General features: G+C 38.1%; 1 protein-coding gene across 2 annotated transcripts in view; it reads right to left on the bottom strand.

Moving 5' to 3' along the window:
* Window positions 1-13,089: 13,089 nt before the first annotated feature.
* Window positions 13,090-24,556, bottom strand: part of LOC137401137 (galactose-3-O-sulfotransferase 2-like) — a 29,596-nt gene continuing 18,129 nt past the window's right edge. For both annotated transcript variants that reach the window (XM_068087510.1, XM_068087511.1), the window contains 2 exons: window positions 23,122-23,377; window positions 13,090-14,385 (listed from right to left, as the gene is read on the bottom strand). In XM_068087510.1, the coding sequence (XP_067943611.1) occupies window positions 14,173-14,385; window positions 23,122-23,377 (469 nt within the window). In that variant the 3' untranslated portion in view covers window positions 13,090-14,172. The remainder of the gene's footprint in view (window positions 14,386-23,121; window positions 23,378-24,556) is intronic.

Here is a 24,556-nt window from a genome sequence, read left to right as displayed (position 1 = left end):
GGCATTAACACTTACAATAGTTAGGAGATATCCTCCAAACACTAAGAAGACTGTATTGTGCCCCAGTTAAAGATATAATAAAGATTCGTTGTTGCGTGTGAATCAATTAGCCAGTAAAGATTCTATCCTAGAATATAACAGTTAAGTCCTTCTTAATACATTTGTAAAAATACACTAATAAAACTGCAAATTTACGTGATGAACATGCCTAGAACACAGGTAGTAAAAGTAGAAAACATGAACTTACTGTAAATTCTTCTTCAAGTAATCCTTAGAGGTGGCTTCGCAAACCGACTAATGACCAGGGTTAGAAGCTAAATTGTTTATATAGGCTAAAGTCATTATAATGATAGATATTGGCAAAGCTTGTAACAAAAAGCTAAGTTTCTTAGCTTAATGACAGACAATAACACTGCTTGTAGCAAATCTGGAACAGACATACCAAAGGACAGACGACAGAAAACAGACGACAAACTTTAAGAAGTACATATATAGATTGGATAGTATTGTTTTTATGTACCAGTCTTTATCAGAAAATTAAACACTTCAAATTAAAAAAATTTGAAAATTTCATGTAATAGCACTTCAGGTGCGCTTTCATCTTTAGCTTTTTTTTATTAGATTCACTGTTATCTTCTGTGCTTTTTGACATTTTTCCTTTGAAAAAATCTATTTAATGAAATATGTTTCTGATGGGCTTTTTAAAATTTCTCTAAACTAGCTCATGCCCCTTTCATCAACATCGTTCATAACATGGCCTGTGAGACCTTTTTCCGGATGTTATTTTCAATGAACCTAGTAAAGTTTTCATACCAACTTATAGCTTTTTTGATTTCTGCCGATGTAGGTTTTTCTGTTTCTTTCATTTCCTCCCCACCACTAAATTGTTGCACCCTTTGAATTCTGATGCCGTGCATGGCTACCAACTCCTTTAAGTTGTCAGTCCTAAGCTCTTCCCTGAGCTTGCTTTAAGAGATTTCTTGTTTTTAATAATAGTTGCAACTGTTGATTGGTTGTGACCATATTCCTTGGCAGTAATTACAATACGGGCTCCTTCTTCGAATTAATTTATGATCTCCAACTTTGTCGTCATGGAAATCACTTTTTCCTTTTTCCTGCAACGTTCTTAACAGTCTCAGATTCCATAGCTAACAAAATAAATATAGATACTTGTAGTTATATACGTATGCGGAATCAAACTTTATAAGCAAGTATGAGTTTAACGCTGAAAATGAATATTTGCTCTTGCTTTTGTAATTTTCACTAAAATTTCTACGTGAAATGCTGACCTGAGAGAAATCGGTCATCGTGTCTCTTCCAAACGTTGTGAAAATGTTTTCGGCAAACAGCATTTTGATTTTTTGTTATTTCGATGTACCTAATAAGCACACCGACTAGCAAATTTGAACTCAGATAAAAATTTTCTTTAATTTTGTATGGTGAAATAAAATTGGTATGATGAGGTGAAAACCTCACCATGTTCAACTTCGTAAGATGAAAAAATAGTATATCAGTGTAATCGTATCCTGAAGGTGCATTGTATAATGTATACAACCTTTTCCCGTTTTCGCACCGAAAAAGAGGCATTAATTGAAACTGTATGAACCTTTTTAGCTTTATGAAACATGGTGAATTTTTGTGTTTTTGTGAACTTCTATTTCCGGTTTTGCGTGAGGTTAAATTGCTAAATTGCCATCAAGGCTAATTCGTTTTACGCGGACAATTGTATTATCTTGAGTAGGATTAGTCTCTACATTCTCTCTGTTCATTCAAACAAAGACAGCACGATATCCACTGTACATTTGTACCAGTATCAAGAGGTACCAGTATCGTAGTATTTAAAGTTTTTATTGATAGCGTTTGTTGGAACAGTAACCTTTTTTTATATATACACACGCGCGCACACACACACACTTCTATGCACAAATTGTTATTATTAAGTCAACATATTCTTATATCATTAATAAATCATCTTTTATTGCAATCTTTGAAAAACAGACTTAAACCATAACTGCCACGAACAACTTTTATCGTATTTACTAGGTAAATCAGACACGCTGATTCCAATTTTGTACTCAAAATAACGATTAGTCCACTAACTTTCAGAGTAATGAAGGCTTTTTTACAGCGTTCTAATATCGGTCTCGAAAACAACACGATCGGCATAACAAGCTCTGCCCATAAATACGTGACGTAACCTAGCTTTTTAGGAACAGAAGTTACGTAGGGATGTTTAGACCGATTTAGAATAATAGAGATGGGTGTTTTAAAATCCATTAATATCTAAATTCAGCCTTAAAAATAATATCAGTCTTTTCTGAAAGGTAGATGAGCTATTTAACATTGCATATTTAAAAAAGCGCAATAACAACGCTAGCTTGTGATAAAACCGCGCTCTTTGAGCTCATTTTTCTCGGCGTCCAGCCCATTTAAACGTCATGTAACAAGCTACGAGGAATTTTAAATAGTTTATATACCTTTCATAAAAAAACTGAAATTGTTTTACAGGCTGGATTTAGATAATAATGGGTTTTAAGACACCCATCTCTATTATTCTAAATCGGACTAAATATTCCTAACTTCCGTTCCTAAAAAAGCTAGGTTTCGTCACATATTTATGGGTGGAGCTTTTAATGCCGATTGTGTTGTTTTCGAAAGGGATATTGAAACGCTTTAAAAAAGCCTAAATGACTTTGAAGGTTAGTGGACCAATATTTATTTTGAGTACAAAATCGGAATTACCGTGTCTGATTTACCTAGTAAACACGAAAAAAGTTGTCCGTGGCAGTTATGGTTTAATTTAGCTATTACTTACTAATTATTTCATATTTATATTTAAATCATTTTATAGCTGTTTTATTATTTTTAATTATTTGACCCGCACAAAGCATTTTTTGTGATATGAAGTTTGAAAGTTACAGTTGTTGGGCAAAGTTTGAAAACTTTTACAGCTGTTATTATCTTTTTTCTTAATAAATTTCAACTGCACAAAACACTTTTTTTCCTGATACAAAGTTTGAAAGTTAGAATGGTAAATATTGTATGTTAAATAAAATGAAAAAATTTTCCAAAGACTTATCACTCCGGCAGCGCCGGGCATTCAGTAGTAAGTATATATGCCCGGAGTAAAAGTTTTTTGCTAGTAGTATGCACATAATTATCAATAATTGCTCATTGGTGCGCATACTGGCTTAGTGATTTCATTTTAATTATTAAAGCTATCACTTCACCCAGTCAACAGAACCTGCGTCGATCCTTTCTTGGTTATTCTGGTACTTTCCATTCAAACATCAGTGAGTCATCTTTTTTGTTCAGTTTTTTTCTATTTGCACCATAGGAAATGGTATATCATGGTACAAAATATATTGTGACCATTTGCTCATGATATTTGGTGCAGGAACAATTGTGGCTAGATACCCTTCCTAAAATCCCCAATGGGCCTTCTGCGTTTCGGTTCACTGACCTGACCTCTGACTTACTGTGTGTCCCAGTGAACTGTTTACTGAGACAGACGTTAACATGTGCATGTATCTTATTAAATTCATGCGTGATCAATAATAATGGCAAAATTTAGACATCAAAATCATTCTCACCTGACTTTACTCTTTACCCTATGTACAATGTATACACAATCATGCTTTACACAGTAACTTTTTAAATAATAATCTTTTGTTCATTCAGCAAGCTAATTTGCTATGGTAAAGGTCCTTAGTGTATGCATGAATTATAGTTTGGTGATCCATGCCTTATTGTTTATTTTTGATGTTGATTATTTAAACACCAACAGAAAGCGGTTTAAATAACAGAAAATATTTATTTTTGTTGGCGATAATTTAGCCATCAACCAACTTTTTTGCTATGATCTCGCAAGTTAGTTTGATTGATTCACTGTATATTCCCTTTACAGAAGCTATCCAGCTGACAGAATTGATAATGTTGACAATATTCCAATCTTTATGGATATCTTCTCGGTAAAAACAGTACTTTATGATAACAGCCACTTTTTTATACATTGCAAGATAGCCTTTCCTCAGTAAATGCTTGGCATACTGCTGATACTCTGACAACTTTATGCTTTGCAAAATCTGTACAATCAGCCTTTTCTTGTACCAGACTTTTTTCATCATTCCTTCACTTATTTCTTCTTCCCACAACTTTCTGGACTCCCCATAGTCACATAAACAGACACACTGATTATAATCTAGTCTTAATATCTATTCGGGACCCATCAAGCTAATTGATATAAACTTTATGAATCTCTCTCTACTGAAGTATATTACAAGTTTGTATAAATCACTACTTCTTTTATGATTATCTTGAATCAATCACATATAGATATGTACATGTATATGTTATTGATTTGAATGTTGTATATAAAGATATGTATATATAAACACCAGTGCTGGATAAACAAGTACCAGCGCTGAATATAAATCATAAGTTCATTTAGAAAAAACCAGTCTTTTATGTAGCTATGTATTACCTTATTATTCAGCAGCCTTGGCAAGTTTTACCTTGTTCTGACTGGTTCTCAGCAACAAGAGTTAAAGGTTGGACTGAAAAGATCGTTTCTTACTGGATTAAAACTCACAACCCTCAGCTTGGTAGACTAGCACTCTAACACTTGCGTGAATCATAAAGTATGCAGTATTTTTGGCAGCACCAGAGTTATCAATGACCGTATGTGGTAATTCACCTTACTCAAGATGCCCATTGCCTGACTCACCATGACACGGAGGCTCCATAAGCTGGGCCTCCATCTCATCCAATCTTGTGACACTGTCAAAACTACTATCCTTTTTAGTGCTCTCATTGTTGTAACCTACTGTGAGTTTAATACCTAGTTTTATTAGAGGGATAAGGCATTGCAATCAAAAACATATAGGCAGCCAAAACTTGAGAAAGCAGGCCAATAAAACATTCTTTAAAATTTTCAAATGTCAAAAATGCTGGTTTATTAAATCTCATGACAAAACAAATGTTGGTTGAGCAGACATGTAAGTCTGAACATGTAAGTCTACATGTAAGTCTGAACACATGTAAGTCTGAACACTCCATTTTCCTTGTAAGTTTTTGTCATTCTTCGAGTAGGTTTTATATTGCCTCTTATATAGAAAACTATGTTTGTGATTGCTGTCAACAGTTCAGTAAGTATTTAAAAAAAACTTTGAATGAATTGGCTTAGGTTTCTTATTTGCCATGTCATTGCACAGCTGATCAGTAAAAAAGAGGGTTGTACACTGTTAGCACTATATATGCTTCTAATCATGTGATAATTCTTGCTTCACTCACTGATTATTTCTTAGGTAGTGATTAAGTACACGAAACAAAGAATATGGACTTGTTTAGCTAGTGTGTAGTCACTGCTGACTTATTGATCCCTACTGACTATGTTAGCTACAACTATGAGGAGATGCTTTTCACAACTTATCTGATGATATTCCTGGTTCTAATTTACTCTGCAAATGGGACTCCAAGTAAGTGTTACACTAAAAACTCGTATTTCCTTACTACAATTTGTATTACCAAGTACACACTCATCTACCTATGTAGTTCAAAGCGGTATTATCTCATGAACAGTTTAAACTTCATTACAAAAGTTATATTTAGAGTTATAGCAGATTATAACATGATACAAATTTTGTTTAGCTGTACAGTTGTAAAGCTGATGGTACAAGTAACCAAGTCCACTAAATTGAATGCAGACACTGTTAAATAGTCAAAATACTGTAAAACCTTTATGTGAACATCATTGCAATCTATTTTTAACCCTTCCTCTATAATGGCGCTTTAATAGAGATGATTTCTAAATTAAGAATGGCATTATATTTTTCAAATATCTCATCAGAATTTTTGGAAAACAAATGTAACCCTTTCGCGGGCGAAATGAGTATTGCCTATACTTTGCACTGTCTTTTGTGCAAAGCTCGAAGGAGCTCTGCAGTCTCCTTATTTTTTGAGTTAAAAAATAACAAGGTTTTTTGATATTTTTCTGATATCTCCTTATTGATAAAACGATATAAAAAAATTAATTTGCAGGTATTATTTTAAGATATGTTTTGCACTCTCCTTTAACATTAACCCTTTTGAATGCAAATAATTTGCTGTTACCTCTAACTGGTTACACATTTAGGTTTCTAAATAAATATTCGCATGGAAGCTGATAAATATTACTAACAGTTGATATCTATTGCTTGCAAATAACCTATAATGATCTTCGAGCCTTCTGTAAAATTTGTTGGAGCTTTTGAGTTTTTATTTCATTCTAAATTTAAAGGCAAATTTTCATTTTATAACTATGCTTAACAAGGTTGCTAAAAGACTTAGTGCACCCAATGATATGTTTGCTACGATTTGCAGCAAAAACCTGCTTTTTATGTGCAAAAGAAAAAAGATTCCGAGTATCAACCCATTGTAAGCGAGTTCATAAAACCGCAATGACGTTCTCAAATAATATACTATAAAACTGTAAGCTTATAAGTTATATAATGATTTTTTTCTTGACATAAACATACTACATTTACAGTACATTAAAAAACAAGAATTGACATTTTTGAAAAAAAATTAGCTTCATTAGATTGACCAGTTACGTTCTTATTTTGGCATTCATCTGATTCCATTTGATATTCTTCGAACTGCTCAATAATCTCCACATTGTCTTCTGACCTCAACTCTTCTTCCGCACATATGAGCTAGTCGGTAATAGGGTCCAGACAGTTTTTAGTAGAGCAAAACTTTTACCTGATACAATTTACACTTTTCGTCCAATTAAATAGAAACAACATGTAATCAAATAGCCTGAAAGCTTCAGCCTCAAAGTACGTAGTAGCAGATTCCATCGTAAATACGCAAAACATGTTAACATACATTAAAGTATGAGGAGTTTTATTCTCTCAGAAACTTGTACTCATTAGTATGCTGAACTGAGCGCACACTCAAGCGATAAAAATATATCCTACTGATATAATCGGAGGCTTGATGGCATTTAGCTCTAACAGCAAAAAAGCTTAGCTTCATAAAAGCATGCTAAAAAACTTTATAGCAAAATATGTCTAATTTACAAATAAAATTTTAATTTAATAGCCTGTAATCAAATAGCCTAATAGCTTCAGCCTCAAAGTACGTAGTAGCAGATTCCGTCATAAATACGCAAAACTTGTTCACTTACATTGAAGTACAAAGAGTTGTATTCTTTCGGATACTTGTGTTTATTAGTATGCTGAACTGAGTGTGCACTGACCCGATAAAAATATATCCTGCTCATATAATTGAGGCTTGATGGCAATTTACATTTAACAGCAAAACAACTTAGTTTCATAAAAGCATGTTGAAAGACTTCATAGCGAAACAGGGCTAATTTACATATAAAGTACATGGTTAGTTTTTTCATATTACATTGTAGCGTCCTATCATTACAATGTGATATAATGTACATAAAATTTGTTCACATACATTGAAGCATCAAGGTGGCGTTAAATAAGGAATACTATAATTAGCCTGATACAATTAGCAATTATTCTGTAGTGTAGCATTTACACTGCTAATGAAGAAACCGTAAAGATTTGATGTTGGAGCAATGACTTTGATACGAACAGAGGCAACAAATGAAGTTATTGTTACTGATTTAATCAGGTCATTATTAATACTGTGATGTGGACACTTAATAATATATTATATTATTAAGTGTCCTTAGTAATATATATATATTTATATATAGATATATATCTACTATATAAACGGCAATCGTTGTTTGTGTGTGTGTGCGTGCGTGCGTGCGTGCGTGCGTGCGTGTGTGTGTGTGCGTATCTCTGTCTGTCCGCCTTATAGAGTACCGCACTTTTCAGACTATTAGCCGCTACATTTTTCTGATGGTTTGTTAGCCATGTGGCTTATATAACAATGCGGCTATTCTGTGGTTTTTTCTTTCACCGCTAGGGCACATTAACGGGAATCTCCGGTTAGTGTGGCAACTGAATCAATATCTGTCCGCCTTATAGAGTACCGTACTTTTCAGACTATTAGCCGCTACTTTTTTTTGACGGTTTGTGAGCCATGCGGCTTATATTAAAGTGCGGCTATTCTGTAGTTTTTTCTTTTACCGCTAAGGCGCATTAACGGGAATCTCTGGTTAGCGCACCTCTATACATAACCTATTCATCGTTTTTACACAAAAATCACGTAATTTCTGGTTAGTGCGCTTCTTTACAGTGCCCAACGGCACTGTTCCGTTTTAAACAGCAAAGTTCCTGCTGTGTTAAAAAGCACCGTCTTGAGTTCTGCGGTCTATACAAAAGTGTCTGTACAGCTATACAAATGTACTATTCATTAAATTAAATAGATTAATGAGTAGTAATTTACATGCAATTAATATTTACTGTCAACGTGTAACGAGAAGGTCACGAAAACGTTTGTTTCTTGCGGCCACTGGAAAATATGCAGTTCTTACCTACTAAATTTCCACATCAAAAAGGCAAGTACTTCTTATTCAATGTTGTACATGTATTGTCTATGAATTGTTCCACTTTCAATACGTAACCCTTTCACTTGCGTCCATGTACAAATTTAGCTATCGGCCTACTGCCAGCCATTTTGCCGATATTGCTACATATGTATACAATATTTTTTCAATTTCAAACTCCATCTAGAACGTTTGTTTTGGTTATATATTTCATTTTGCCAACATTTTAACAAGCAATGCTATGCAAAAAAATTCATTGCATCTATACTTTGTGCATTGATAAAGCGATGTGAAGCTACAAAGCAAAACGATCCTCTACAATGTTCTTTATTCTTACAAAACCATTACTTTCACCACCATCAGAGTCAGTGCTGCTATTGCTATTTTAATTATCTGTGTAATCACAAACATGTGAATTGGCTATAATGTCATCAACATAAGTAGTTATTTGTTTTCTATCTCGAACGCCTTTGATGAACTTACACAAAAATGTTCGTTTTTAAGTTGGAAGTCCCCAAATAAAGATTAAAATATTAAACTTTAGGCTAATTTTATAGAGAACTCTTAGGACAACACTGTCACTACCATAAAAGTTCTAAAGACCTTTGGTAAAATTCAGTTACTAGCAATTGCTGGTAAAGTCGCAAAAATGCGTCTACGCGGTCGACCATAAAAAACGCATAAATGAGTCTACTTCAGTGAATGGGTTAAAAACATTGGATTTGCCACTGTTTGTGATAGTAAACATGTTCATTTCCTTCCGCAGCCGAGTTACTTTTACTTTTTTCCAGCTACGAGTACACAGAACTACAACTGCTACAGAACTTGTACTGGTACTGTTAGTGCGTTTTACCTACTGAATTTCTACTTCAAAAAAGTAAGTACTTCTCATTCAATGTTGTAGTGTATTGTATATGAATTGCCACACCTCAACTATTTAATAACATTGGATTTGCCACTGTTCGTGATAGTGGGACAAGTTCATTTCCTTCAGCAGCTGAGTTACTAATTTTTTTCCAGGTACGAGTAGGCCTACTGTAACTGACTACTACAGAACTTGCACGAGTACTCCGAGGGTTGCGATAGGCGATGGTGAAAAGAAAGAGAGCAGCTGATATCGACTTACTGTCACCCTGCTTTAGCCATGACCAGCTGTACGTCGCCTGCTCAATAGTAGGCACAAGCCGAAAACTGTTTGTTCATACACCTGACAGAAAAACAAAAAAATGTTGTCTATCCGCAATTGTTGCATTGAACTGACATTGTGTTATTGTTATGTCATGCTATGTTCTTCATGTTCTGCTATACCACATGCAACATTTTCTAACATATTTTTCAATATATATATTTTTTCATGCTATCATTTTCTTTATTGTATCTCATAAAAAGGCTATCATGTTGGCATTATGTTTTATTATTGTAAGGTGCTAATGCTGTATCTGTCTGGACATCATACTGTCTGTGCTGCTATACATATAAATTTTATCGAGACAACCTCATTACTGTTTGTATATACCATGTCAAAACATAGGCTATAGACGAAGAACTGGTGAGCCATGATTAGTGTGTTAAGCATGTAGAAGTCTCCATTCAATAAATGCTGGCGATAGCAAAATATTTTGTATAATGTTTTAAAAGATGCAAAACCTTTCAATAATGCCAGTCTGAAAAACTTCAGTTTTCCTAGCAATTATCAGTTCATTTTCATCAGCAATTTCATTATCAGTTTTTCGTACACAATTAGGGCAACTCCAATTTGAGTGGTTTGAGACTGATGCGTTGTATACTAGCTGTAAAACGTATTGCAGATTTTTGTTGTTTTTCCCAACATTATTGACATACATGTATATGACTGCATATGTGTATGCATAGTGTGAGCAGGGCAAAAAATTTCAGTGAACTGCATATTTGGAGTTGTTTTACAGTATGAAAGACAACTCTCAATAAACCTTATGCTGCACGTGAATCTGTCCTTGTAGGTGGGTAATGCAGCTAGTTATATATAAATCTCAAAGTTCATCGTTCAGTGCCTGTGCAACGCTGAGCATTCGACTAGTAATTTTGAATTGTTTAAATATTTTGACGAGGATTTTCATCATTATGACAGCTCTGTTTCATGACAGTTCAGTGGCTGACTTCTGCCTAGACCTCACTCATCAGGTAAAAGTGATGTATACCTAAAGCCTGATTCCCATATCGATTGCGAGACTCCGGCGGTAACATGTGCAGCAAAATGCTTGCGACGCTAGGCTCGACGGCATCTGTTCACATAAAAGCCACATCGTTAATAATATCGTAAACATAATGGTGTAATTAAATAAAATGTTCGCTCGCCATGCCGTTCCTATAATGGTGACCTTAACCTGTACAGTGCATTTCGGGAAGGGTTTGCCTGCGGTCTTTTGCAAAATTTGAGGAGCGCGAAACTATTGCAATGCCGCCGGCAACTACCGGCAGTCCTTGGCGCATAGGTTCCCATTTCACCGCTAATAGCCTGTGGTGCTGTCGCCGGTGCTTTGCGACGTATATGGGAACCAGGCTTTATAAGTAACGTCATATCATATTGTACAAGATTATATTTTACTAAATGTTTCAATATTTCATTATGTTACATTATAACAGTTCAGTTTACCAGCTATCAAACTTGAATGTTCACAAGGAGAATAGCGATTCCTAAGTCTCAGATCATTTGCAATGTTCCTAATTGATGACTAGGCCAAATATGGTCAACCTTAAGCATGTTGGGCTGAATTAGATTAATATATTCTGAAAATACTTGTAACCTGTGACTGGATGTCTAAATTTTTGTTTTCAACGGGTTATGTAGGTCTCAAGCCATCAGCTTCATGTTGTCTATATTTTGGAATAAGTACGGTATATTGCATCATTGCTATATTATATACACTGCTATATTATTGCTATATTATATACATTGCTAAATATACACACTTACATAATGGAACTTTACAGAAATAGCATGTGACCATTTTACGAACAGCATCATCCTAGTTCCACATTTAACTTCAACATACAGTCAAACATGGATAACTTGTCCACGGATAGCTCGAACACATGGTTAATTCGAACATTTCCTTTGGTCCGTTCCCACGTAATGATAAATTGCTATAGATAACTCGAACTCAACACTGTTAATTCGAACTGTTTTTTTGCCCAACAGCTACCGAAACGGTTGTTTTCGCTTTAGAAAATCACTTTATTCAAAGCCATAGAGGTAAACCTCATCTTTTCGTAATTCATAAGCGTCGTTATTACCACAATCGGCAAAATATTTTTGTCAACGACTTTTCTAAAAGTTTGGTAAAATTTCATTTATACTGCGATACGATGAATAGCACGGGCTAGCCGGGTCACGCGCGCAAGAATTTTCGCCACGCACATACAAAACAAAAATCGCATGTTGTTTTGTATGTGCGTGGCGAAAATCCTTGAGTGCGTGACTCGGCTAGCCCGTGATGAATAGTTTTCCGACATTGATTCCGTGTTGAATCAACGTCGGAATGTTGAATGTTTAAAACGTCTTAAAAAATGTTGTAATTAAACGTATACGTTGTCTGAGCTACAAAAAACTATTCATCGTTTGACCTAAACACAGAATACGTGTGTACATTCAATAAGTATCTATTAAAAAAGCGTGAGTGATATAGAATGTACCGTAAAACCTCGTAAAACTTCTAATTGAACTGCCTCGGAGTGTTGCTTTTAACGAATCCCAGGTAAAGTAAGGTAATCTGCATAAACTTCAAGAAAAAATGGCAAAATTGATCGTGGGTAAAACCCCAAAAGAAAAAAATGTCTTTTCTTTTGAGCATTTCAACAACGATCAAGTTTTGCCAATGTCAATCTGAAAAACGTCCTGGCAATAACATCACCTCAAACAACAAACCAATCTCAAGTGATAGAAAAATCTCTATACTTTTTCATGAAAACGTTTTAAACTTTACATTAGAAGCATTTAATTTGAAACAAGCCATTTGTGCTTTTGATTTATATTATAGTTTGTATATGTACATGTATCTACTAATAAATAAGTAAATATATGGACTTGTGACAGTGCTCTGATAACTTGAATGCTCTGATAATTCGAACACTTTTGCTCGGTCCCTTGAAGTTCGAGTTATCCATGTTTGACTGTACCTGGTTGTCATCGTTGCCATCATCGCTGCCATCATTACTATTAAATACTACTATGTTAGGCGTGATCTCTTGCGATACTGTATTTCACTGTATGTGGTGTATACATATCTCTTTAGAAACATGCTGCTTGTTTATAACTTATATTACAAGATTCAATCAACAACTTTCTTAGCTACCAAAACTTTCAGGCAGAGAGGTCAGCGTTAATAAGTTTTCAGATTTGGAAATAACTGCATATCACTACTATGTACAAAAGATGATTTTCCACAACTGCTCTTAGCCTGATTCTCAGAGTGTATATAGATGGTTCTTTTGGTTTAAGGTTATAGTTGCTTCTTGCAAAAACACAATAACTACTCTCAAAGATCACAAAGTTTTGTGTATATTTCTACTGATTTATATTTGTGAATCTATTGTAATATTATTCATTGTCATCATCAAAGTTTGTAACACTGTTAATAAGTAATGTACAGTATATTTAAGCCATATGGTAGAATAATAACTAAACATGCAATCTCATGATACAAAGTCAGGAAAATTACCATCAAAACTTGTAATGTAGAAGAAAATGTAAGTATGGAATAAAATATTTTTTAGATAATTATTATCACCAATAAGTGCAAAAACAACACTTTAGAGTAGAAAATCTGTAGAAGTCAACCAATTTGTATGAGTGGCTGTACACTAAACTATTGCATTTATTAGAGTATAACGCATTAAATTTTTACTGATTTTCCATCGAAAGTAAAAGATTAGTAGTTATACACAATTAAATGAAGGTAGTTAGTTAAAATGGTTTTAACTGATAAATTCAATCAGTTGTTAAATCAAAACATACCAAAATGTTTTCATAGCAGCTCTGCACACAGATAATACTGTTTGTAGCATTTAATACGCAATTGCTCTTCTGAATGAGCATGTTTTTGCTGTATACCATCATCAACTTATAAATCAATTGATGTGTGTTTCCGTTTACCTCATATCATGCCACTGTTATAACTATTTTTTTATAACAGTTGGTTTCCGCTCTGAATAAATGATGGCAAATATGATCACTTGATGGAAATCAACAATATTTTGTTGTTAGCATCAAAATGCAAATATATAACCGTTTTTGCAAGTGTGCCTTTGTTACCAGACTGATAAACAATAAACCACGTTTTACCAAAGCACATAATTCTATCATATTACCAGTCAATAAATTTTTGTTATAACTGCATATCTTCGACTGTCGTTGTTACTTTCTGTCCTAGATCTGTGCCAAAAAAGTTTGACGCTAGTCTTCATCAAAAAATCCAGGGTGCATGCGCCAATGAGGGTGCTTTATACCCAAATAAATTGGGTAACTGTTTTGAACTGATCTTGAAAAAACAAATAGGATCTTTGATAAAGATGCTCGACTCGATTAATGAAAATTAGTTATGCGCCTTTGATCAATTCTATTTAATTTCCTGGTATATGGTTGGTAAAAATAATATAGAAGTAGTAGAAAAAAGTGCAACTCAAACAACTAAGAATAGCTAAAATTCCCACCACACATGTTTTTTGCTATATTTGAACTAGAAAGAGCATCTTTTATCAGCATAGTCATTGATCTGGTTTATCATGTTTGTATTTGTGCTTGGTAAGCGAAGGTAAGAACAGAGCTGATGAGTGACATGCAGAGCTTCATGCCATTCACTCGCAAGTATGACAAAGACTCCCTGATATAGTTCATTTTTTGTCAAACAGTAAGTATTAACTTCTCGGTTCAGCTCCTTGAAATGTTTTACCTGCAAAATAACAGAATGGCTGAAAAAGAGAATGTCAGACCAAGTAAGCTTTTTACAGCAACATTAATAATTTTGATCTGTCAGCAGTACATTGAGCAGTGAGAAGTGATTTGACTTGGCAGTGGTATCGTCACCTGCCAGTAGAATAATGATATGTCTAAGGCATTATGAGCAAATTCTGACATTATGAGCTATTGCTGAAATTGTGGCCTATTGCTGACATTATGACTTGTTGTCATTATGTGCTATCACTGAATTTATGGCCTCTTGCGGTCATTATGGCGTATTGCTGTCATTATGACCTATCACTAACATTATGACCTATCTCTGTCATTACGACCTATTGCTCTCTTTACAACCTACTGCTGAAATTATGGGCTATTGCTGACATCAGGCCCAAAGGCTGTGTTCAACGCTATTCGAGCAAGGTTTGGGCGATCGGCTAAGCAGGCATTGAGCCGGCTCTATGCCCTCAGGCAAGACGAAAAAGTGTCACTCCAGAAGCATGCCATGGAGGTGAAGAGGCTGGTGCACATTGCGTATGGAGATCTTCCGAACCCACACATGAGCAACATGACCATGGAGGCATTCTACAGCTCACTGGGAGACCCTGCTCTGCGACGACACCTTTTGGCAGTACCAACTCCCATGCTAACAGATGCCAGGTGGGCCGGGAATGATTACCTCCAGATACAACGATGGGAGAGTGCAAGCCTGCTGGCTCTTCTATGCGAGTCGTGGAAGGAGAGTCTCCTAACCAAGTGAACTCGGTTGAGACCGAAATAATTGGCCAATTAGCAGGATTGGTTCAGTATCTCATGGAAAAGGTGGAGCGACTACAGGAGCAACTCTAATCTAGGGAAAAGGGAGGTGCCCACAGGCCACTTCTTGCTGGTAGTGTAGCGGATGGGGGCACGCCCACATGAACTGCCCTGTCCCCCGAAACCGGCTTCAGGAAGCGAATGAAGGCCACAACAGTAGCTCTGGCTGCTGACTGTGCTTAGACCAAAAATCTTTGAGAACTTGACAAAGCCACTCGGGGCCCAGGAATTACTGACGGATGGTCTCACCCAGCAAGGACTAGGCCGAGAGAGTTTCGTGCGCAGTAGGAACCTGTAGAGACCACCTACACAAAACTACTACCAGTCCTTGAAGGAGGCCAGCCCCAACCTTTTTCCGGTTTTGGACACAGCCTATGCCCCTTTGTGCAAATGACCGGCACATAGTCAAAAACGTAGGGAAGTGACAACCAAATTCTCCTTACCCAAGACACCGAGAACCTTCGAAGTTATCTCTACAGGACAGAAGGAAGCCTGCCTTAAAAGGGGCAGGGCCGGCACTATCCCCTTCTCAGGAACAACACCTGATAGAGCTACTGGTCAACCCTGGAAACTGGGTGACCCCAGGAACCAACTTTGCCGAGTTACAAAGGAAGGGATTCAAAAACCCCTCAAGGGGCTCCCTGAAGGACTTAACCATGGCGCAAGCCCTCAGCCGACCCCACTACACTAGTTACTTTCTTCCCGAAAGAGTGGAGAGTCAGCCCATACAGTTTTTACTGGATACGAGTTGCACTACCAACCTGTTGAATAAGCGAGTGTTTGACCGACTCTCAGGAGCATTGCGAGAATGGCTCGAGGAAAGTGACTGTCATGGTCTGTTAGCGAATGGACTTATACTTCTGTTCGACGGAATTATTCAGCTACCAATTTGACTAAGGGAGGTTAAGACCGAGGAGGTCTTTGTAGTCAGCCGACTAAGTGAAGATGCCATTTTGGACATGCTGTTCTTAGTGGCACACCAGTGTTCCTTGGAATTTGAGCAGCCAGCGGTCCAAGTAGACGGAAAGATGCCAGTGTGCACCAAAGAGGCACAGACGGCTGCTCCAAAGCAAGGTACAAGTAATCAGGAAGGTTGTAGTGCCAGCCTGGACAGATATGACACTGTAGTGCCGTATCACCACTCAGAACTATTGTCCCTTGGGACTGATTGAGGGGCTCCTCGACGGACTCCCGATGGCAAGCAGCTTGAATCGGCTTAGGCCCAAACGCCAGGTCATAGCCAGATGCCTGAACACTATGGGACGGCCATTGACTCTCAAGTCTGGTACCACCATGGGAAAGTATACCTGGGTAGACACTCTGTAGGTCGTAGAGGCTGACTCCCTATTGTGAACAGCAGGTTTGACTTCAACCAATAGAGTGCCGGCTCACATGGAAGAGTTGTTCTAAGCGGCCTAGCAAAACTGTGTGGAAATAGGTCAGGCAATCAAGCTGGTTGCCCTGCTGAACCGTTATGTCAGCGTGTTTAGCACAGGAGGCAGAAACGTAGGAGTGACCACCGAGGTTGAGCACTCGATACCTCTCAAGGAAGGACTCGGCCAATCCGACAGCCCCCCCTACATGCTAGAATCAGAGAAGGAGGCAGAGGCTAAACGATAGGTGCAGAAACTTCTTAAGCAAGGCCTAATCGAGCCAGCTGACGGAGTTTGAAGATCTTCCGTGGTCCTGGTTAAAAAGAAGGATGGGAAGTAGCGCTTCTGTATCAACTACCGGCAACTAAACGCCGTTACTGAACAGAATGCGTATCCCCTTCCCACGAATGACAATAGTCTAAACACCCTGTCATGCAGCCGATATTTCAGCAAGCTCGACGTGGTTAGCGGGTGCTGGCAAGTGCCACTGGATGCAAACGCCCAGGAAAAAAGTGCCTTCTCTACCAGGACAGGCCTGTGAAAGTAGAAGGCATTGCCCTTCGGGTTGACCTCCACCCTGGCCGCCTTCCGGAGGCTTATGAAACGCGTCCTGTATGGCTTTCACTAAAGAATGCTGTTTTTGTACCGCAATGACATTATAGTCATTGCACCGAACTTTGATACGCACCTCCGCCGTCCCAAGGAGTTTTTTCAGAGACTCCAACAGTTCAGACTAAAACTAAAGCCCTCAATGTGTGAGCTGTTGCAATCCCAAGGTACAATACCTTGGTCACATCATCAGCCAGAATGGGGTCTCCACAGACCCAGCAAAAATGCAGGCGGTCACAGAGTGTCTGAACTCATGCAGGATTAAGGAACTCCAGGGAATTCTGGAAACCATCAGCTACTGCCCACAATATATCCCAGAGTTCCCCACAATAGCCCACCCCCTGCATCAATTGAGGGCCAAGGGAGAACCATGGAGGTGAACTAGCGAGGAACAGACTGCTTTCGACCAGCTGAAGAACAGCAACAGCTCAGCACTGGTCCTAAGCTATCCAGATCTCCGAACACGGTATATTCTGAATACTTACACAAGTGGACATGGGGTGGGAGTCGTTCTGTCTCAAGTACAAGAGAGTCGACAAAAAGTCATTGCATTCTACAGCAAGACTTTAACCCCCTCAAAGCGCAATTACTGCGTCACCCAATGAAAACTGCTAGCAGTCATCAAAGCCTTTAAGAACTTGCGACCCTACCTGGTACGACCAGAAATTCCTCCTCCGAAGGAACCCTTGAATCAAGTAGCTCGATGGTTTGGGATCGTAGCAAAATTTCAGTACACGCTGGAGCACAGGTCATGTCCAAAGCACGGCAATGCAGATGGCCTAAGTAGATAAACCTGCAAAGTATACCGGCAGTGTGCAATTATCAAACAGAGGGATAGAGGCCCTTCAAGGAAGGAATTGGCCAAAAAATCGGGGCTGCCAGCCACACGCGTCCCGACCAGTTGACTGAATGGAACCCCACCATTGACAAGGTGGGGTTGAACCTGGGCAACATTGCATGCCATGGAACGTCAATTGGTAGCTCAAACGGGACACCCGCCCCAACCATAGTGGAATTGAACCTGGGCACCAACAAAAGTTCTGGAGGGCTGCCTGCTCACCCCCCTCTCCACAGCCGAGTGCGGGACATGAGGAAACCCGACATTCATGGCAGCGCAGATGACATCTAATAACTACGCCAGATGGTGCGCCGTATGTCCGCCAGCCATGGCGCAGACTGCCGTGTGGCAAACACACACCCTAACCTACTCAGGGGTGGGAAGAATGACGAGCCGTTTCCAGTTAACCTGGTACTGGCCGAGCCTGACCTCTACTGTTGGACGGCTAGTAAAGAGTTGTGAGGTGTACCAAGCTGCAAAGAACGGAGAGAATAAAATAGTCGGAGGGAGGCAGAGGCTATGCGTGGGCAGGCCTTGGCAAAAGGTAGCCGTTTGACCTAATCGGCCCACTCCCTACCATAACGAGAGGAAAAAAATGGGTACTGTTCCTTACAGACCACTTTACCCAGTGGCAAGACGCGCTGGCACTGCCTGACACGACAGCACCAGTGGTAGCAGACACCCTTGATGAGTGGGTGTTATGTTACTTAGGGTTGCCGGAGCAGATCTACACAGACCAGGGGGCACAGTTCGAAAGCCAGCTGATGGCTGAACTGTGCCAAATCTGGAATGTGGGGAAAACTCACACTACTCCGCACCACCCACAAGCAAACAATAGTGGAAAGGAGTAACCGTAGATTGGTAGACTTGCTACAGGCACTACTGCTAGCCCACAGACAGGATGAATGGGATGTGCTACTTCCCGAGCTGATAAAAGCGTACTGAGCCAGCAACACCCCTCCCCTCGCAACTGGAGAAACAGCAAATATGCTGATGCTGAGGCGCAAGCTAGGTTGCCAGACCAGCTGGAAAGCCATCCCTCCGCTGACTAATTTTTTTACAACTCACGAACACGCACTAAGAGCACAAAGGAAACTGGAAACAGCACACAAAGCCCTGCAGCAAAGCCATATAAAAATCAGGCAAGAAGACAAAAAGGAGCCTCCGCTATACACACCTAGCTAGTGGGTTTGGCTCACAAACAAGTGCAGGCGACGGGGAAAAAACCCCTAGTTGCAAGCAAAGTCTGTAGGGCCATACTAGGTTCTCAAGGCTTAAAGCAATCGCACGTACTTGATAGAGAGGCAGGGCCAGTCATCGATGCAAGGCAAGACTAAAGCCTTACCACACCTGCCCAAAAAAGTTAAGATAATCCACAGCAACCTTGGAGCCAAGAAGGAGCCCCAACATGAAGGAGACGAGATCAGACAGGCCGGGAAAAAATCCGATGAAGGTTTTAAGAGAACATCTGCTAATGCTACAATCTACCAACTAGGAGAAACTGCTCATTGAAGCCGCAGGAAACCGTAAGCAAAGGACAACTCCTGCAGAAAGAGTAGGTGGGCCAAGGAAAGAAAATAGTCAAGAACTGAGCTCGGCAGACCCAAGACGGCTCTGGCAAAACCGATGAACTCTCCAGCTATACCCTGATAAGTACCAAATGCAATAGCCCTATCGGAACCTGTTCGGCACAACCGGTACAGAGATGGAATTTGCTATTCAGTCACCAAAAACGGTTGGAGGTCAGAAGAAAAAGCGGTAAAACGGCTCTCACAGCCGGTACCAAGGCTTTTCTAATAAAGCACTCGCTCACTGCGGACGCTTTTAGTTTACTGGAATTTGGACAAAACCTGCGAGACTTCTCTGCAAGAACTATTGACTTCGGTCACAAAAAGCTTGGAAGAAGCTGAGGAAGTACTAAGCGGACTAATTGCCAGCTTTAAAACTGGAAAATATCATAGCCTATAAGGGAAATAGAGGAGGAGGAGACCCTGAATGAGGCTAACATAAGCCTCTCGGAGTCAGTCGTTCTGGGAATAAACGACCAGTGCTTGGAAGCACTATTGGAGGACACCTTAACTGAAGGAGTAGATGAGGTCGGCCAAGTGACTGCCATGAGCATTACAAAAAAAAAACAAATAGAGTGTCCCCACTATGGCGCCCGCCAAAACGAGGCTCTGGCCCAGTTGACTCTCCCACAGGACATTAATTGGAGACCTAGTCGCCAATGGAGGGGAGTGTGTTGTGGACTGATCAAATCATACTGAGCCAGACTCAGTCAAAGCTAAGCCAAGCCAGCCGATTCTAACCAGGAGAAACGGGAGGCGGAGCCTCCCACTATATAAAAACATACACCCCGATCAGAAGACAGAGCTGTTCTGCGCCTGTTCATTACATGTTGCATGCTTTCTATTGTAACCCTTTATGAACGAAGCAGACAAAATTAATATATGTATCAAATCTTGCACTGAGTCTTGTACTAGTGGAGCAGTAAAGGTAGCACACAAAACCTTTACAGTATCATCGAAAGTTATATTTTATCCTAACCTTGATCTCTGGGTACAGATAGACGATGAACAGTTGCGGTAGTATTGTTTTTGTAGTAAATTATTTTGTTATTTTGCTTTATTGTTGATGTATAAAATATTTGATAGTTGTGCTTTGTAGAATAGACTTGGCTGTTTGGAAAAAATAAGCAAACATTTGTAAATGAACGTCGAAGATGTGCGCTCTCAATCAATTTATTGTAAAATTATTGCAATCATTGTCTATAAAACCATTGAAATTGATCAGCAAAAAGGAGAAAAGTTGTCGAAGTTGTCGACTTCCACTCACTTACTAACATCTGCTGGTTTTCTCATGAGTCCGTCAATTACAAAGATTTACTGAGTCACCAAAAGCTTTCTATGTGTTGTTTTCTCTGTTACACTCTTACCATATACTTTGTGAAAGTTGAAGCGGTGCAGCTTATGCACTCGCTAAATACACTGGGCTGTATTGTTATGTAATCCGTTCAACACTGCTTGAACAATTCATTGGCTGATGGGTTTCAGACAGAATTCTGAAACTTGTGCTTGAGAAAGTTTTTTAGCCCAAAAACTAGACTTTGTGAGATCTGGCTGTAAGACCAGAAGAACTTGGCAGGTTGTGAGACTGCAACAGGACTCATGAGACATCTGTAGTTGTAGATGTAAAGACCGTGTAAGTACAACAACAATAGCTAATCAAAAACAGATTGTAGCTGTAGGTAATTATAAGTAACTGTATTTATAAAGGTAAGAAATGCTCTGATCCTTTTGGTAAACCTGAGACCCATTATACCACATGGTCCTACCTCCTTTGTAAAAAAATAACACAACAATTTCTTGTAGCAACCAGACTATTAGACAATCAAATCTCTGTTAAGAGGACGGGCATTAGGTGGAAGATTGTTAAAGCAAACTAGCAATGATATTTTCAAAAAATAAGAGTTGTTAGATGTTGTATGTGATTTTCTATTCTAATTTTTAATTATAAGTGGTAAATTTTCAATAACACTGAGTTGCTGAATATAGTCTCGCTACACACAAAAATGAGCAGTTCTAGAAATGCAAAATCGAGTAAAAATTGACTAAAAAAACTACCTTTTAGACAAGAATGTGAATGATATTCTTCAAATTCTTTTTTGGTCATTTCTTCCTGCTTTAACAAGTTCACTGATAGTTTGCTTTAATGCAATAGATTTCAAGTATTTAATATACTATTTCTGGTTTACCAAATTAATTGTTTGTCAAAATAATTGTTTCATTTTCTCTTTCACACTCCTGGTAAAATTTAAAAGCAAATGTGTTGGCTGGTTTTAAAATTCTAACCCTTTTGCAGTAATCACATATTCATTGGACATAAAACCATGAATCTAAAAAGCCTGTTCAGTTACAAATGCTTTCAGCCATGTAAACACTCATTTTTTCCTTGCTAATCTGTAACGTAATCGGTTTTTTCTGTTCGAGTTAACTGAGCAAAAAAGCCAGATCGTTAAAGCGCAACTTTTTTTATTCAGTATAGGTACTGAATAAAAAAAGTACTGAAGTGGAACCCAACTATTGTGAGTTGGGTGGTCCTAAGAAGAACCAAGAGATGACACGTAATCTCATGAGGAGGTGTTAATTATACCAAGAAACATGAGAGAGGCGACCGCCATATCGATGGTGCAAGACAGAAAAAAGACTGCAGATCTGCAGACGTACAGAAACTGTTTATTATATTTTATTTTATGTTCAAATGTGTTAATTGTAAGGTATCTGATATTTGTATAGATTTTGTAGTTGGTATGTGTTTTTTCCCTGTTTAGTAAAATTTTATTTTACATCTCTGGTGAAAACTTCGTTATATTCTGCAAGCTTACAACGCGTACCAATAAAGCTGCTAAAAGTTGAAGTAACTGAAAACAAAGGAGAACAAACTAATTCCCCAGAAGAGACATATAAGAAGGCAGATTTCTAGCGCCCAGCAGAACACGCTTGCCTTGCGTGTCGCCATCATATTCTCACATACTAGCCTTGCGTACTAATTGGTTAAAGTTGTATTCTCTCTTAGAGCAACAATTACATGTATATACTTCGAGTCCTAAAACAGGTAGTACCCTGAGTATTGGCTTTCCCTTTAGCCTAGACTGGTCTGCCTGAGGCGTGACAACCTTTGCACATAAAACTTCAAAATAATATTAGAAATTTTATTAAGTGTTTAATGTTATATTTACATATATTTAAAGAACTCGCTGTGGTGATCATCGTTTTTATTTATGTTATATCATGATAACGTTAATATTATGTATTGATCTATGTAACCACTTTGTAGCGATCTCTGAATGTTTATGGACAGTACTAACTATTAAATTCTCACTATCACATTACGCTCGCTTGTTGAATAATACGCTGACAAAGTTGGTAACGTCTGTGACCATTGCACATTCCTTTCATAACCACATAAACAAGAAACTACGTATTACATTACATTACCTGAGTTCCGACCAGTTAGCACCACTAGCCACCCAATTTACTTTCACAAGTTCAAACATAAAAAATCGCAGGAGTAGGTAACTCTTAAAAATTCTCACCTCTTCCCAGAAATGTTGTTCTCTGAGCTCTGGATAGTTCCACCATGTCCGGTTCATGCTGTCATAAAGAAGTTTATCTCCGAGGTTCACATCTTCGGAAAGTATCCTTTCTATGGATTTTTTCGATAGCTCTTCTTCTGATTTTGTCGTGAACCCGTAAGACTTGTAGAAAATATCAAGGTAAGTCCAATGAAACTTTCTCTTCAGCAGAACTAGTGAAGCATCTAGCTGGTCATAGAGCATTATAACGTCGGCTCTGGAAAAGAAATGAAAGGACAACTACTAGTTCATGAGTCAAAAATGAGATTTTGAGCGGAGTAAGAGTGCACATTTGGGATATCTGCATAGTAAGAGTGGACAAATTAGGGAAACTACGTTTAATGGTCAGTTACTGTAGACGCACATGTGAAGCAAAAAGGCTGATGTTTGTTTGCTATGCTGGATGATAACTCTGTCAATAACAAACATTAGCTGATGTAAGATGATTAATACTATTTGGGCATTACACTTCTGCTTTCTTAAACTTTTTCTTGTTTGCTATAAGAGTGCTTTTCATTGTTCTTACTATAACATTTCGTTAGAAAGCTTAAAAAGTATAATCCAGGTTGGCAGAGAGTCACTTGCTCTTATGAATAAGAACAAAAGGCGGCTATCCGTTAAATACAGTTACAGCTGGCCACTTATCTCCCAACGAGTTTATGTGTTTAAAGTAGTTTTTAAGAATCCTTTGCTATTATTTCAGACGCAAAAAGAATTTCAGTAAATAATGGCCTATTGTATCCACAATATTTTGCACCTGTGCTGATTGTTAACAACATAAACTAATTCAAGCTATTCAAATGCCTCTGAACAAACACCCACATACTTGACGTGTTCCCGATCAACCTAAAAGTGTGTGTCAAATATGGCAGTGCTGAATGCTGTGCCTTAAGAGGTCAAGGGTTCTTGAAAGAATCTATGTGCAGTTTTGTGAACTGGCAAAAAATAAACAAGCGATCAAAAGTCATTAGCAAACATGCAACAAAATAAACAGGTGGCTCATAAACTGTTATATTTACACACACTACATCTATACTTCTTAAGACACAACAATTTAGTTTTAAGAAAAATCGAAACACTAGCCAAGCATTAACTGAGCTCATAAATAAAGTTTTATTGGCAACGAACCGTGGCAGAGCAGTACTACGAATATTTTTTGATTTTAGTAAAGCTTTTGACACGATTGACCACAACATATTCATTCACAAAATAAAATATATGCACTTTTGATCGCCTTCTATTCACTGAATAAAAAACTACTTGGAATATAGAAAACAGGTGACCTTTATAAAAAACTATAAATCTAGCTCTTTGAGTATAAATTGCGGCGTTCCTCAAGACTCTATCTTGGGTCCAACCTTATTCTTAATATATATTAATTATATTGTGTTATCTA

This window comes from Watersipora subatra, chromosome 7 (assembly GCF_963576615.1).
Source record: "Watersipora subatra chromosome 7, tzWatSuba1.1, whole genome shotgun sequence".
Classification (NCBI taxonomy): Eukaryota; Metazoa; Bryozoa; class Gymnolaemata; order Cheilostomatida; family Watersiporidae; genus Watersipora; species Watersipora subatra.
The sequence above is the reverse complement of the archived record's forward strand: the minus strand, read 5'-3'. Positions and strand labels throughout refer to the sequence as shown.